Source organism: Mustela nivalis (assembly GCF_964662115.1).
Source record: "Mustela nivalis genome assembly, chromosome: 6".
Lineage (NCBI taxonomy): Eukaryota > Metazoa > Chordata > Mammalia > Carnivora > Mustelidae > Mustela > Mustela nivalis.
Window position 1 is genome coordinate 129952035 of NC_139025.1, and position 11464 is coordinate 129963498.

At 50.3% G+C, this 11464-nt stretch overlaps 1 protein-coding gene across 1 annotated transcript; it reads right to left on the reverse strand.

Moving 5' to 3' along the window:
* Window positions 1-1192: 1192 nt before the first annotated feature.
* Window positions 1193-2776, reverse strand: PGPEP1L (pyroglutamyl-peptidase I like). Its single transcript, XM_082736504.1, is given in 6 exon segments — window positions 1193-1281; window positions 1283-1296; window positions 1299-1334; window positions 1337-1455; window positions 2221-2407; window positions 2410-2776. Coding segments are annotated over 6 exon segments (684 nt in total). The 5' UTR covers window positions 2672-2776; the 3' UTR covers window positions 1193-1215.
* Window positions 2777-11464: the final 8688 nt, after the last annotated feature.

The window sequence follows — 11464 nt, forward strand, 5'->3', positions numbered from 1 at the left end:
AAGGCAACATGGTGGCTGGAAAGGGGAGATTCTGGTTCTAAAAGGTAAGGATAGCACCCAACCTGGCAGAGAAGCCAAACCTGGCTATTATCCTTTGCTTTAAGACCAAACACGACTGCTAGGAATATAAAATAGTGCAGCCACCATGGAAAGCAACATGGCGGACCCTCAAAACCATAAACGTAGGAACACCTTATGATCCAGCAATTCCCCTTTTAGGTATATAAACAAAACAACTGAAATTAGGGACTCTAACATATTTTTTTTTGCACACAGTGTACACAGCAATAGTACTCATAATAACCAAAAGGTGGAAGCAACCCAGTGTCCACCAAAGGATGACTGGATAAACAAAATGTGGTCTGCACAAAAATGAAATATTACTCAGTCTAAAAAAGGAAATTCTGACACAAGCTACAACATGGATGAACCTCGAAGATGTGCTCCGTGAACTAAACCAGTCACAAAAGGACAAAGAGTATGATTCATTTATACGAGGTCCTTGGAGTAGCCAAATTCAGAGATGGAGGATGGAATAATGGTTGCCAATGGCTACGGGGAGTGGGAAGGATGATGTTTAATAGAGACAGAGTTTCAGTCTGGGATGCTGAGAAAGTTCTAGAGATAGACAGTGGTGATGTCTGTGCAAGTGAATGTCCATAAACACGGAAAAACGGCTAAAAGGGTAAATTTTATGTTGTATATTAGATACAATTTTACTACTAAAAAGAGTAGAAAAAGAAAAACCAAACTGTAGAGATTCAAGGAGCAGAAGCAGCACACGGCACTTGATGCATGAGGGTAGAAGCCAGGGAGGGGGTACCAAGCGGCTGCTCCCCGCCCCCGTTTTTCCCCCTGGCCAGCTGGTCACAGATCAACCCACCACATGCAGCTCTGCCCAGCAGGTCTGCGGGCTTAGCAATCTGGGCAGGATTCCACAGGCCCCTGCACAGTCTTTTTAAAAGAAAAAAAAAAATTACTAGGATTTCATTTTATTGTCATGAAAACCATAACTGAAGCTAGTTAATCCCTTGTGAAATGTCTGCCTTTCAGAGTGTTCTTCTTTCTTCTGACAATAAAATAACCCTTTGTGATTTCGTTGGGCTAATTCAGAGCTTTTTTTTTCCTCGTGTAAACTGTTTTACAAGCCATTTTTTAAAAGTCTCTCAAAGCACAGCTGAACTCTGCACACAGGATTGAAACATTTAATTTTCTCTAAAGGAGCAGTCCCCCAATTGGTTCCCCTGGGCTGGAATCACCATGGTTGAGTTTTCTGCGAACGAGGCTTCAAGCTCAGGCTTTCTCAGCTCCTCCAGCATGTCCTGGATGATGACTTGCAAGGCTTTGCCCAGCAGCCTGGCTGGGAACCAAAGGGATAACCGAGGCACGTGGATGAGGGCCGCGTACCCATTTCCATGATGCAAAGACAGGTAATAGGTGTAATCACAGACGTATCTGCAACCACATGAAATGCTGTGTTACTACTCCCTGAGCCAGCCTCTAATCCCAGGGAAGCGTGAGCATAAGGGACAATGCAGCATCCCCAAAGCACAAAGACTGCCACCCAGGGAGATTTAGGTTTTGTTCTTCTGCCTTAGAAAGAAGAGTTGCGGGGAATGAACAGGGGAGAGACAGATTCTTGTTCTCACCGTCCCACAATCAGCAAGCAGCAGAGCCTGGGAAGGACCAGAGTTTCAAGTAACTAGTTCAAAACACTTTTACACCCGAACCCCTTTCATTCATGTCTACTGAGTCACTTGTTTATTCATTCTTGGGGACCGGTGGGGGAGTGAAGTGGAGAAACTATCTACCGGCGGGTCAGAGTTTGGAGGAACCAAGGTAAATTCATCTCTATGTGGGGCTAAATGACAATAGCTAACTCACAACCTGGGCAGCCATAGAGAAAAACAAAGCATCCACAAACGTCAGTGGCTCTCAAAATATGCCTTCCCATCTCTTCTCTATCCAAGCACCAAAGGCTGGGGTCGGGGCCTTGGACCAGAGACCCGGGGCGGGGACAACAACTCGGTGGTCTGCAGGAGCCCCCCCCCACCCCCCCGTCCCGGGGTGGCACCCCGTGAGCAAGTGCCCAGCTGGACCCCGCAGGATGGCCTTCCCGTGGGGAAGGGGGACATCCGGGGAGAGACCCTGGTCGGAGGATGCGCTGCGGTCGTTTCCCCTCCTCTACCCCTTCAGGGACCCAACACCCACAGGAGGTACCTGCCGGCATCTCGAGAAAAGATCACCTCCACACCCTCCACGGCAATGCGCTTGCGCACTGCCTTCATGCTGACCTCCGACGCGATCACTTCCGGGCCATCCGGAAGGCACTCGCCGCGAGCCGGCCGGAAGCCCCGGATGTCGGCGTCCTGGTAGCTCCGGTTCTTGGCGCACTGCTCCAGAATATGGCCTTGGCGGAGGTGTCCATGCCGATGTGCACAACGAACTGCATCCATCCATGTGGCGGCCAAGAGATTAGGGAAACTGAGGCCTGCTCTGCTCCCCGGTTATGGCTGAAGGGCCAAGCCCAGCAAGAGCACGGGGTGCAAAGCATCACAAAGCCCCGATCTGGCACACACCTCCGGGCTTCCCTGCAGACTCTTCCCCCCCCCCTCCCCCCACCATGAATGTGCGGGAATGCAAAACAACCTGATAGAAACCCATGTAACATTTAATTTAACTACTTTTATAGGGGCAAATATTCTTGACGGGTGATGTATTTCCCCTTCTTTTCCCTGGGGTGGGGGAAGCTAAGACTAGCACAGGGGAAGCTTACCATTTCCCAGGAAACTCCCCTTTCCCCTCTCTTTTATGAAACTCTAGTAAAGGAAGGAACAGTGTAATAAAATATTGTTGGGATTTTTTGAGCTGATTATTTTTCCTCTTTGAAAAATAGCCGTGTTGCGTTTTATCAAAACACCTGGGGCAGTTGTCTTAATGGTTTGGTGGTGTGTGTTGTGTTAACCTCATCATCAGGACTTTCTATTTTTTGGACATTTGTACCAATTGTTTTTATATAATAACTGTTCAGATAAAAAAAGGCTGGGTGTGATGAAGATGGGACCTCCCCAGATGAGCCACCTGCCAACCTTCCTTCTAGGCGCAAAAGGTCCTTGTCTCTCGCTTCACCTCACAGCCAACCTGCCCTCCATGGTCACGGCTGAGACCTAACCCAAGGGCTTATTGGTTGGGTGGAAACTATCTCTGAGTCCCGGCAAGAATAAAGATTCCATTTATTTTTCCTCCTTCCCTATCTCCAGAATCTTCTTCCAAGATCCACTCTATTTCAGCTTAAACTTTTATGAACAGACCCAGAACCTTAGAAAATTGGCTGGGACCTTACTGGTGGGACAACCCTAGAACAAGGGTCCAGGTGTTTACAGGCTCTGGGACTCCACCACGTCATCATCCCTGACCCCATTCCCCCAGCTTCACTGCCTCTCCAGCCATCCTTTACTTGCGGTTTAAGATCTTCCCAGATTCTGGTGACCTTCTGCTTCACCTCCCTGTAATCTACAGGCAGCTGGAGAATCCGCAGCTCTATGTTCTTGTCACTGTTCAGGCCCAGCTTGGACAGCTCCTGCAGGAAGAAGCATGTAGACTCAACCTAATGGGACAACCCTGAAAAGCTAACTCTTGGGTCACTCACTCTATTCCCAGGGTCTTCTGTGGGCCTGGACCCTGCCCTCAAGGAGCTCATGTGCTGGTGAGGGGCCAGCAGGAGAGTCACAGTTCCTGCCCCTCAAAGCCTCCCAAAAAGGGGTACCTCCATGGCATATCTGACCCAGCCTTCCAGTTAGACAATGGTCTCCAAAAGGGATGCAGGGTAGATGTCGAGAACAAATGGGAGCGAGCCAGATGAAGAACCTGGGGACAAGCAGGCCAGGCAGGGGGCTTCAGAGGCACGGGGGAGAATGAGGACCAGAGCCGCTGGGAAACCTAGTGGGACTTGGCGCTGGGCAGTGGGTGTGGGGCAGGGAAAGCCTTCCTCTGGGTGTCCTGCATCTCCAAGGACAGGATGTTTAGCACCCCTGGACTCTGAGCCAAGCATTAACTGCCTGCGGCATCCCTGGGCATTCTGACAAGTAAGCCACCACCATCAATGGTGTAACAGGAGGCACTGCATGTGGGTAAGGGTGGGAACAGAAGCTAGAAAAGTCTATAAAATCCAGACTGGGTACTTCACTAGAGTTTGGACTTTAGCTAGAGCAAAAGGGAGCCATCTAAGGATTGTGTGCAAGGAGCTAATGGGTCAGAGCCTCTTCCTAAGAGGATGGCAGTGGAAGGGGGCTGGGGGTGGAGGTGGGGATCATGAGGTTGGCTTTGGACCTGCTGAGTTTGAAGGGGAGGGACCTGGCTTCTTGGCTTTGTGCGTTTGGAGCTCACAGAGAGGATTCTGGGAAGACAGTAGCATGTCAAGGCTGCAAAGACATGGGTCTAGATGAGATCTGGATGGGGTGGGCGGGGGTGCAGAGATAGGAAAGAAGTCCTGTGGAGAATAAACCAACATCAGGGAGCACCCTCCTTCACGGGCAGGGAGTTTGGAAGGAAGAAAGCCAGGGAGTGAGATCTTAGGACTGTGTTATGCACTGTTGGGAAACGTTAAATCAGAAACCTGCAGGCCATATCCTTTCCCCACTCCAGGAGCTAGTCTTGTCACCAGGATAGTTTCGGATTAGCACCTCTTTTTTTTCCTGCTTCCCTTCGCTGGCAATTTAGGATATCCAGGAGCGTGTCTCCTTGGAGAGAGGTTGCTGTTGGGCTTGTCAGGCCTGCCCAAAGGTCACAGACAGGACATTCTGGGGCCCTGCCCTGGGCTTCAGAGGAGACAGGCAGGGATGATGGGCCCCAATGCAGATCGGCCTCTGCTGCTCTCATGAAGGAGAGCACTTCTGGCTGACTTTCGATGTCTCAGGTCTGGCCTCGACAAGCTCGGCGGTCCTGAAGGGCTCAGCTTGGCCCACCAGACACCCACTCAGAAGCCCAGTTCCTCCACCCGGCTCAAGCTTTATCCTCTTCCAAAAGTAAGTGCCAAGATCACATCCCCATTTGGGGCCCGAAGGGGAGACTTCATTTGCCTGACTCCGGTGGGGGGGAGGCAGGAAGGAGGGCCGGGTCATCTGGGACAGGGGCCTGGAGGCTGAGCTTCCAGATGGACATTCTAAGGACCAGACAGTCCAACTCCTGTGTCCCTGTTTTGACCCGTCCTGTGGGGCATGAGTGAGACAGGAACAGGGGGGCTGGACCTCTCTAGAAGCTCCCATGGGAGACAGGCATCGCTCAGGCCTTTGCCTTTGATGTGAGGAGGGTGAAGAGGCCGTGGTTTGGCTCCCGGCTGCTTCTCAGACCCTAGTCATCCGCGAAGAACTAGTTCCTTCTACTTGATGGGATTCTCATGGGGTCTGGCTCTGAGCAAAGCCTGCAGGGGAGCCCCAGAACCAAAGAGAATTACCAGGGAATCTGCCTTCAGAGCTGACCCCCCAAGAAGCTGCTGTAGCCCAGCCGTCAGTGGAAATGTCAAGTAATTATTCTCACAAAGCCTATAAAGACGCGGTGCCCCAGGGATGGGGGCAACTACCCTGAGCCAGGCAGGCCTGGTCAGGCCCAGTCAGGCCCAGCACCCAGCTGTCCAGTGGTGACTGGTCAGCGCCCCCTCTTCGCAGAGGAATGAGGCTCTTGTTCTGGGTTGGCACACAGAAGCCCAGACCAAAACAGGCTGCGGAAGGGGCCCCTCTCTCTCTCTCTCTCTTTTTTTTTTTTTCCCTACCTCAGGGGGTTCCGGGAGCTGGCTTTGGGGAGCTCTTTGCATGAGTTTCCTATGGTGTTATGACAAAGTGGGTGGCTCAGCCGCAAATTTTATCACCCAAACCTGTAAGAAAGGAGATCCAAATCTAGGTGTCGGCAGGGCCGTGAACCTGAAGGACAGGGACCCCGCCTGCTTAATCCAGCTTCTGGGAGTCCCGGGCACCCTGGGCCTCCGCGGTGTCTCTGCGGGCTTCCCCTGGTCTTCCCTCTGCGCCCAGCTGCCTCGAGTCCAGGTACCCCCGTTTTATAAGGACGCTCAGTCCCTGGCACCGTCTGAGGCCGTGCTCAGACCAGAAGGCGATGGCATCACCCTCGCCAGAGTAGGAAGTGCCAGGACGCTGAACTGTCGCCGTCCTGGGAATCCACAGAAGTGCTGTGGGATGGACGGTGTTCGACATCCAACTTGACCACTTTGTGTTTTTTTCTGTATCTGGAAAATAATTCCCAGGAGATTAAAGCATCCCACTTCTGCTCATCACGCGTTTCCTTTTAAGCGGCCAACCTGATGCCCAGATAGATGCACTTGACCGCAGGCTGGTGCTCGCATGCCCCCCTCCCCGTGGGTTCCAGCGGAAGTCCGCGGCCACGGCCCAGCCCCATGGCCAGCCCCATGGAAACTGCAGCATGGGGCACACGGTCACGGACTCCGAGTCGGATAAGGATGGGTGCCACGCGCTGCGTCCCATCAGCTCGGCCGTGTGTGGCCAACCAGTCAATGAAGAAAACTTCGTGTCTAGAGACCCTTGGTTATGAGAGTTGCACATAAGGGCTTGTGGACCTGTGTCGACGTGAACTTATTCAGGCGTTGCCTTCAGTGTCTTCTTGGTGTATGCTCTTTCTAACAAGAACGTCACCCTCTTCTTCTCTCTCTCTCCACTGTTGTCCTGACAAGAGAAGAGCCTGCAGCTTGGCGGGTCTGCCCGGTCACCAGACTCTTCTCAAGCTGCAGAGCCTCCCCAGGGAGGAGGTGGCCGCGGCCACCCACACTGTACGGCTGCAAGTCCGGGGGTCTGAGCTGGGTCCCCAGGAGCCTTTCGGCCTGGGGGTGGGGGCGGAGGGTGTGGATGACAGTTCAAGCTGACAGAGGAGGGAGGACAGCCGGGACAGTGTCCGTACCTTCCCAGGCTGCAGGCCTCGCCTGGGCCCTGGCCAAGTCGCCTGGGCGACCATGGGAAGTCTGCGGCCATCCCAAGGTCACCAGGACTGGTAGGGGACTGTAGAGGTATAAGAGAGGGTCCTATGAACTGAAATGTGTCCCCCCCAACATTCATAGACTGAGGCCCTACCCCTCCCAGTGTGATGGTATTTGCAGACAAGGCCCTCAGGAGGTGACAGATAAGGTCAGGAGGGTGGGGGCCCCAGGACGGGATTAAAGTCTGATAAGAAGAGGAGGAGACAATCAGAGCCTTTCTTTCCTTGCTAAGTGAGGACACAGCCAGAAGGTGGCCCTCTGCCAGCTAGGGACAGGGTTGTCACCAGAAACGGAACCTGCTGGGGCCATCGTCTGCGACTGCAGTCCTGACTCGGGATATTGAGGAAACTTTTCTAACTTGACATTATGAAGAGAATCTCCAGGCACTACTTCATGGGGACAGTCTGCTCTGGCATTCTCTCATTCTCTCTCTCCCGCTCACACACACACACTTGGTGTCCTGGGCCACCTACCAGGGCCCATGGCAGACAAAGGCATTTTACAAAAAAGGAGGGCAAGCTGGAGCCCCTCACCACCTCAGTCTAGAACAAGGAGGGCGCAGGGCGGAAGGGGGACACAGACAGAGCCAGACCCCAGCTATAGGGCCACAGCGAAAGGCATGGGCTTTGGGGTCAGGAAGACACTGGTTTGAGACTTCTCTCTGCCACCTTCCAGCAGGCGAACTCGGGTATGTTACTAGCCTGGGTGGGACTCCGTTCTCTCATCTGTGAAATGGGGAGAATGAAAAGTCTGAAGAGTTTTCACGAATATTAAATAAAAGGATTCACCCAAAAAAGTGCCTAGCACAGTGCCTGGCACACAGGGATTTATATGAGGGATCAGTGCTTATAATTAATCATTATAATTGGGAAAGTCATGCAAGGATTTATTGAAAGTGACATTTAGTAGAATTTGATGAGCCTGGGGCCTGTCAGAAGCAGTGAGTCGAACATTCTGCCTAAGCAGAAGGCAGGCCTTCTCTCTGCCGAGCAGGGCTGGTTGTTTTAGCAAAGAGAATGTAGGTTCTGTGCAGACCTGGAGGGAGCCAGGGGTTTGTGCTTCCCAGATTGGCACAATGCTTTGTGCTCAAGGAGGGGAGAGAGATTGAGCCTGGCATAACCATGCTTACCACAGCGGAATCCCGAGGGCTGTGCCAGCCAGAGGAATGACAAGGCCCAGCAGGACGCCGAGTGCCCATGCAGGGCTCATAGTCCCTCAAAGAAGCCCAAATCCCACCAGGTGCTGAGGTCCTGGGGAAGCAGGGAGCCTGCCTTCTGCCTCCTTCTCCCACTTCTTCCTGTCTCTGCGTCGCCTGAAATCTGGTCACCAGGAACACATGGTAGTTTAACAAAAGGAGCCGAAGAGAGGGAAAAAGACACCAGTTGCTCTCAGAATTTTTTCAAATCCACTGAGGCTGGGACACCAACTGGTGTTGGAAAAACAGTTGCTGTTTTTTTCCAAAATGTGATTGCTTCCCCTATCAGATGAGAGTTCCCGGCTAGGACCGGCAAGCAAGGATGCGTCTCTTCATTCAGTCATTTGAGCAAAACTCCTGGGAGCCTCCAGGGCTGTCCTCAGCTCCAGGCTTAGTGTGTCCTGGTGGGTCACATTCTTAGAGGAGACACAGACTAGAAACAGGAGGTGATGACAGGATCCTGGCAGGAACGGCTGGGTTGGGCCCTCCCTGAGCTGCAGAAGCCTGGGGGTGGGGGGAGGTAAGAGAGAAGGAGTCCACACCTTGCCTTTCCCACTACCAATTGTGTGAGTTTGGGCAAGTCATTGAAACTTGCTGAGCCTCAGTTTCCCCATCTGTAAACCACAGTAAAACGGGACCAACTTCATATGGGTTGCTGTAAAGGTGAAGCTGTACACGCAGAGTTGCAGTCTGAGAGGGCTGCAGGGAGGAGGAGGCTTTCACCAGGACTTGGAGGATTAGCAGGATTTTGCTAGGGAAAGCAAGAGTGAAGCTTGGAGATGTATGCAGACACTCCCCTCTCTCTCTCTTTCTCACTCCCTTTCTTCTTCCCTCTTTCGCTCCCTTTATAATGAATTTATTGACACCTGAAAACCCCTGAGAAGAAACAAGTCAAAAAAACAAAACAAAACAAAACAAAGCCAGATCTCAGGCTATTTCCTGTAGCCATTCATGGAAATGGAAACATACTGAAATGAGTATCCTTGAGGGGAGAGTGAGACTGATTCTCTTACTATTATTATTATTATTATTATTGTTGTAGTATAATTGACATCTGTAGGGGCAATTCTTACCTCTTTGCATAGTCTGCTTAAGACTTTTACAATGGGTATGCATATACTATTTTTCTGGTTCTAAAAACTTGAAAACAAAAATGGCTCACTAATCAGACTAGCTGCTCCTGGAGAATGCTTGCTGTGTAGCATACTATGCCCACCTCTTCAGAACCTTTCTGATAAAATGCTAACAATGCACCCATTTTACAGATGAAGAAACTGAGGCCCAGAGAGGATCCGATTACAAGAAGGGAGGTATTTCAGGAAGAAGCCACCAAGGTGATGTTAGCACAACAGTGGGGTCAACTCTTTAAATAATTTGGGAAATCATAAGTGATTTGAGAAATCTTGGGATTCTGTTTAAAGGTCACTCTCCGGGCACCGGGGTGACTCAGTGGGTTAAGCAGTTAAATGTCTTCAGCTTCAGTCATGATATCAGGGTCCTGGGCTGGAGCCCTGTATCCCACTCCCTGCTGAGCAGGGAGCCTGATTTTCCCTCTCCCTCTGCCGCTCCCCCATGCTCCTACACTCTCTCTTTCTAATAAATTTATAAAAAATCTCTAGAAATAAAAAAAAGGTCACTCTCTCTTCCTTAACAATGCCACATTCCCTTCTCCATATGTGACGACTGTCCTAGCATACTCCTCCAACTCATTCCTCCACACTGGCGGGTCATGGCGTGAAAAAGCCACTAATAAAAAACAGAGACCCCCGTAATTCCCAAACCTCTCTATGGAGCAGTTGTTTCCAAACACTTTAATAAAAGATTTAATAAAAGATTTTAGTGTGTACACAGATGTGCGTGCGCGCACACACACACACACACACACTCCAATTAGTTGATGTCTTGATATCTCAAGAGATGATATACCTTTCAATAGACTTCATTATTCCTAAGCAGATATAAATCTATAGTTTCAATGGTTTTCTTAATTCCTCCTCTTTTGGGGGAAGGGGCAACTTCTTATCAGCTGGTCATTGTTTTTATGTAAACACCTTGGCAGGCACAGAGCTCCTTGGAGAAGGGGGTACAGAGCTCCTTGGAGAAGCAGGAGTACCCGTTACTTTCACATGTTTGCTTGGGTTCGCATGAATCATGTTATCTTTTATCTGTGGGTTTTTGCAGATTATATTTGTGAGGGTTCTTTGATCATAATTTAAAGATTAGTTTAATTAAAACTGGATAATATCATCCTGAAACCCATTAACATGGCTGAAATAATTGTAATAAATTAAAGTGAATCAGATAAGGAGGGCTTCCCCAGCACCAAAAGCTTCCCTCACCCCAAGAGTGACACATTCCTTTGTCCCTCTGAAAAATGTGTTGTTCTACATTTTACACAGTGTCGTGCAGTGTTACAATTCACGTCCCTGCGCACATACCACCAAGGCCAGCGGCAGCCCAACTATGAGATATCGGTCAAGGTTAATTTCTTGATTATTTTCATAGACTAAAAACATAAAAATTCACACCTGTTAGGATGGCCACTGTGGGGGGAGAAAAAGAAGAAAGGGAAGAAAAAAACAGGTGTCGGTGAATGTGTGCAGAAACTGTAACCCTTTGCACTGCTGGTCGGCATGCAAAATGGTACGGCCGCTGTGGACAACAGTATGGCGGTCCCTCCTTGTTTGAAAAATAGAGTCAGCGTTATGATCCAGCAATCCCATTTCTGGGTATACATCCAAAAGAACGGGAAGTGTGATCTCAAAGAGATATTGGCACACCCAGGTTCAATGCAGCATTTTCGCCAGGGCTGAGAGGCGGAAGTAACTCAGATGTCCATCAATGGGTGAACGGATGAACAAAAGTGAGGCTTATACCAGCAATGGAATATTAATTGGCCTTAAGAAGGAAGAAACTTCTGACATGTGCCACAAACCTAGATGAATCTTGAAGGCACGATGCTCCGTGAAATAAACCGGTCACAAAAGGACAAATCTCGGGGCACCTGGGTGGCTCAGTGGGTTGGGCCTCTGTCTTTGGCTCAAGTCATGATCTCAGGGTCCTGGGATCGAGCCCCGCATTGGGCTTTCTGCTCATCGGGGAGCCTGCTTCCCTCTCTCTCTCTGCCTACTGCTCTGCCTGCTTATGATCTCTCTCTGCATCAAATAAATTTTAAAAATCTCTTAAAAAAAAAAAAAAGGACAAATCTCATGTGACTCCACTTATATATGGGACCCAAAGTAGCCAAACTGGTAGAGACAGAAAGGAAGATG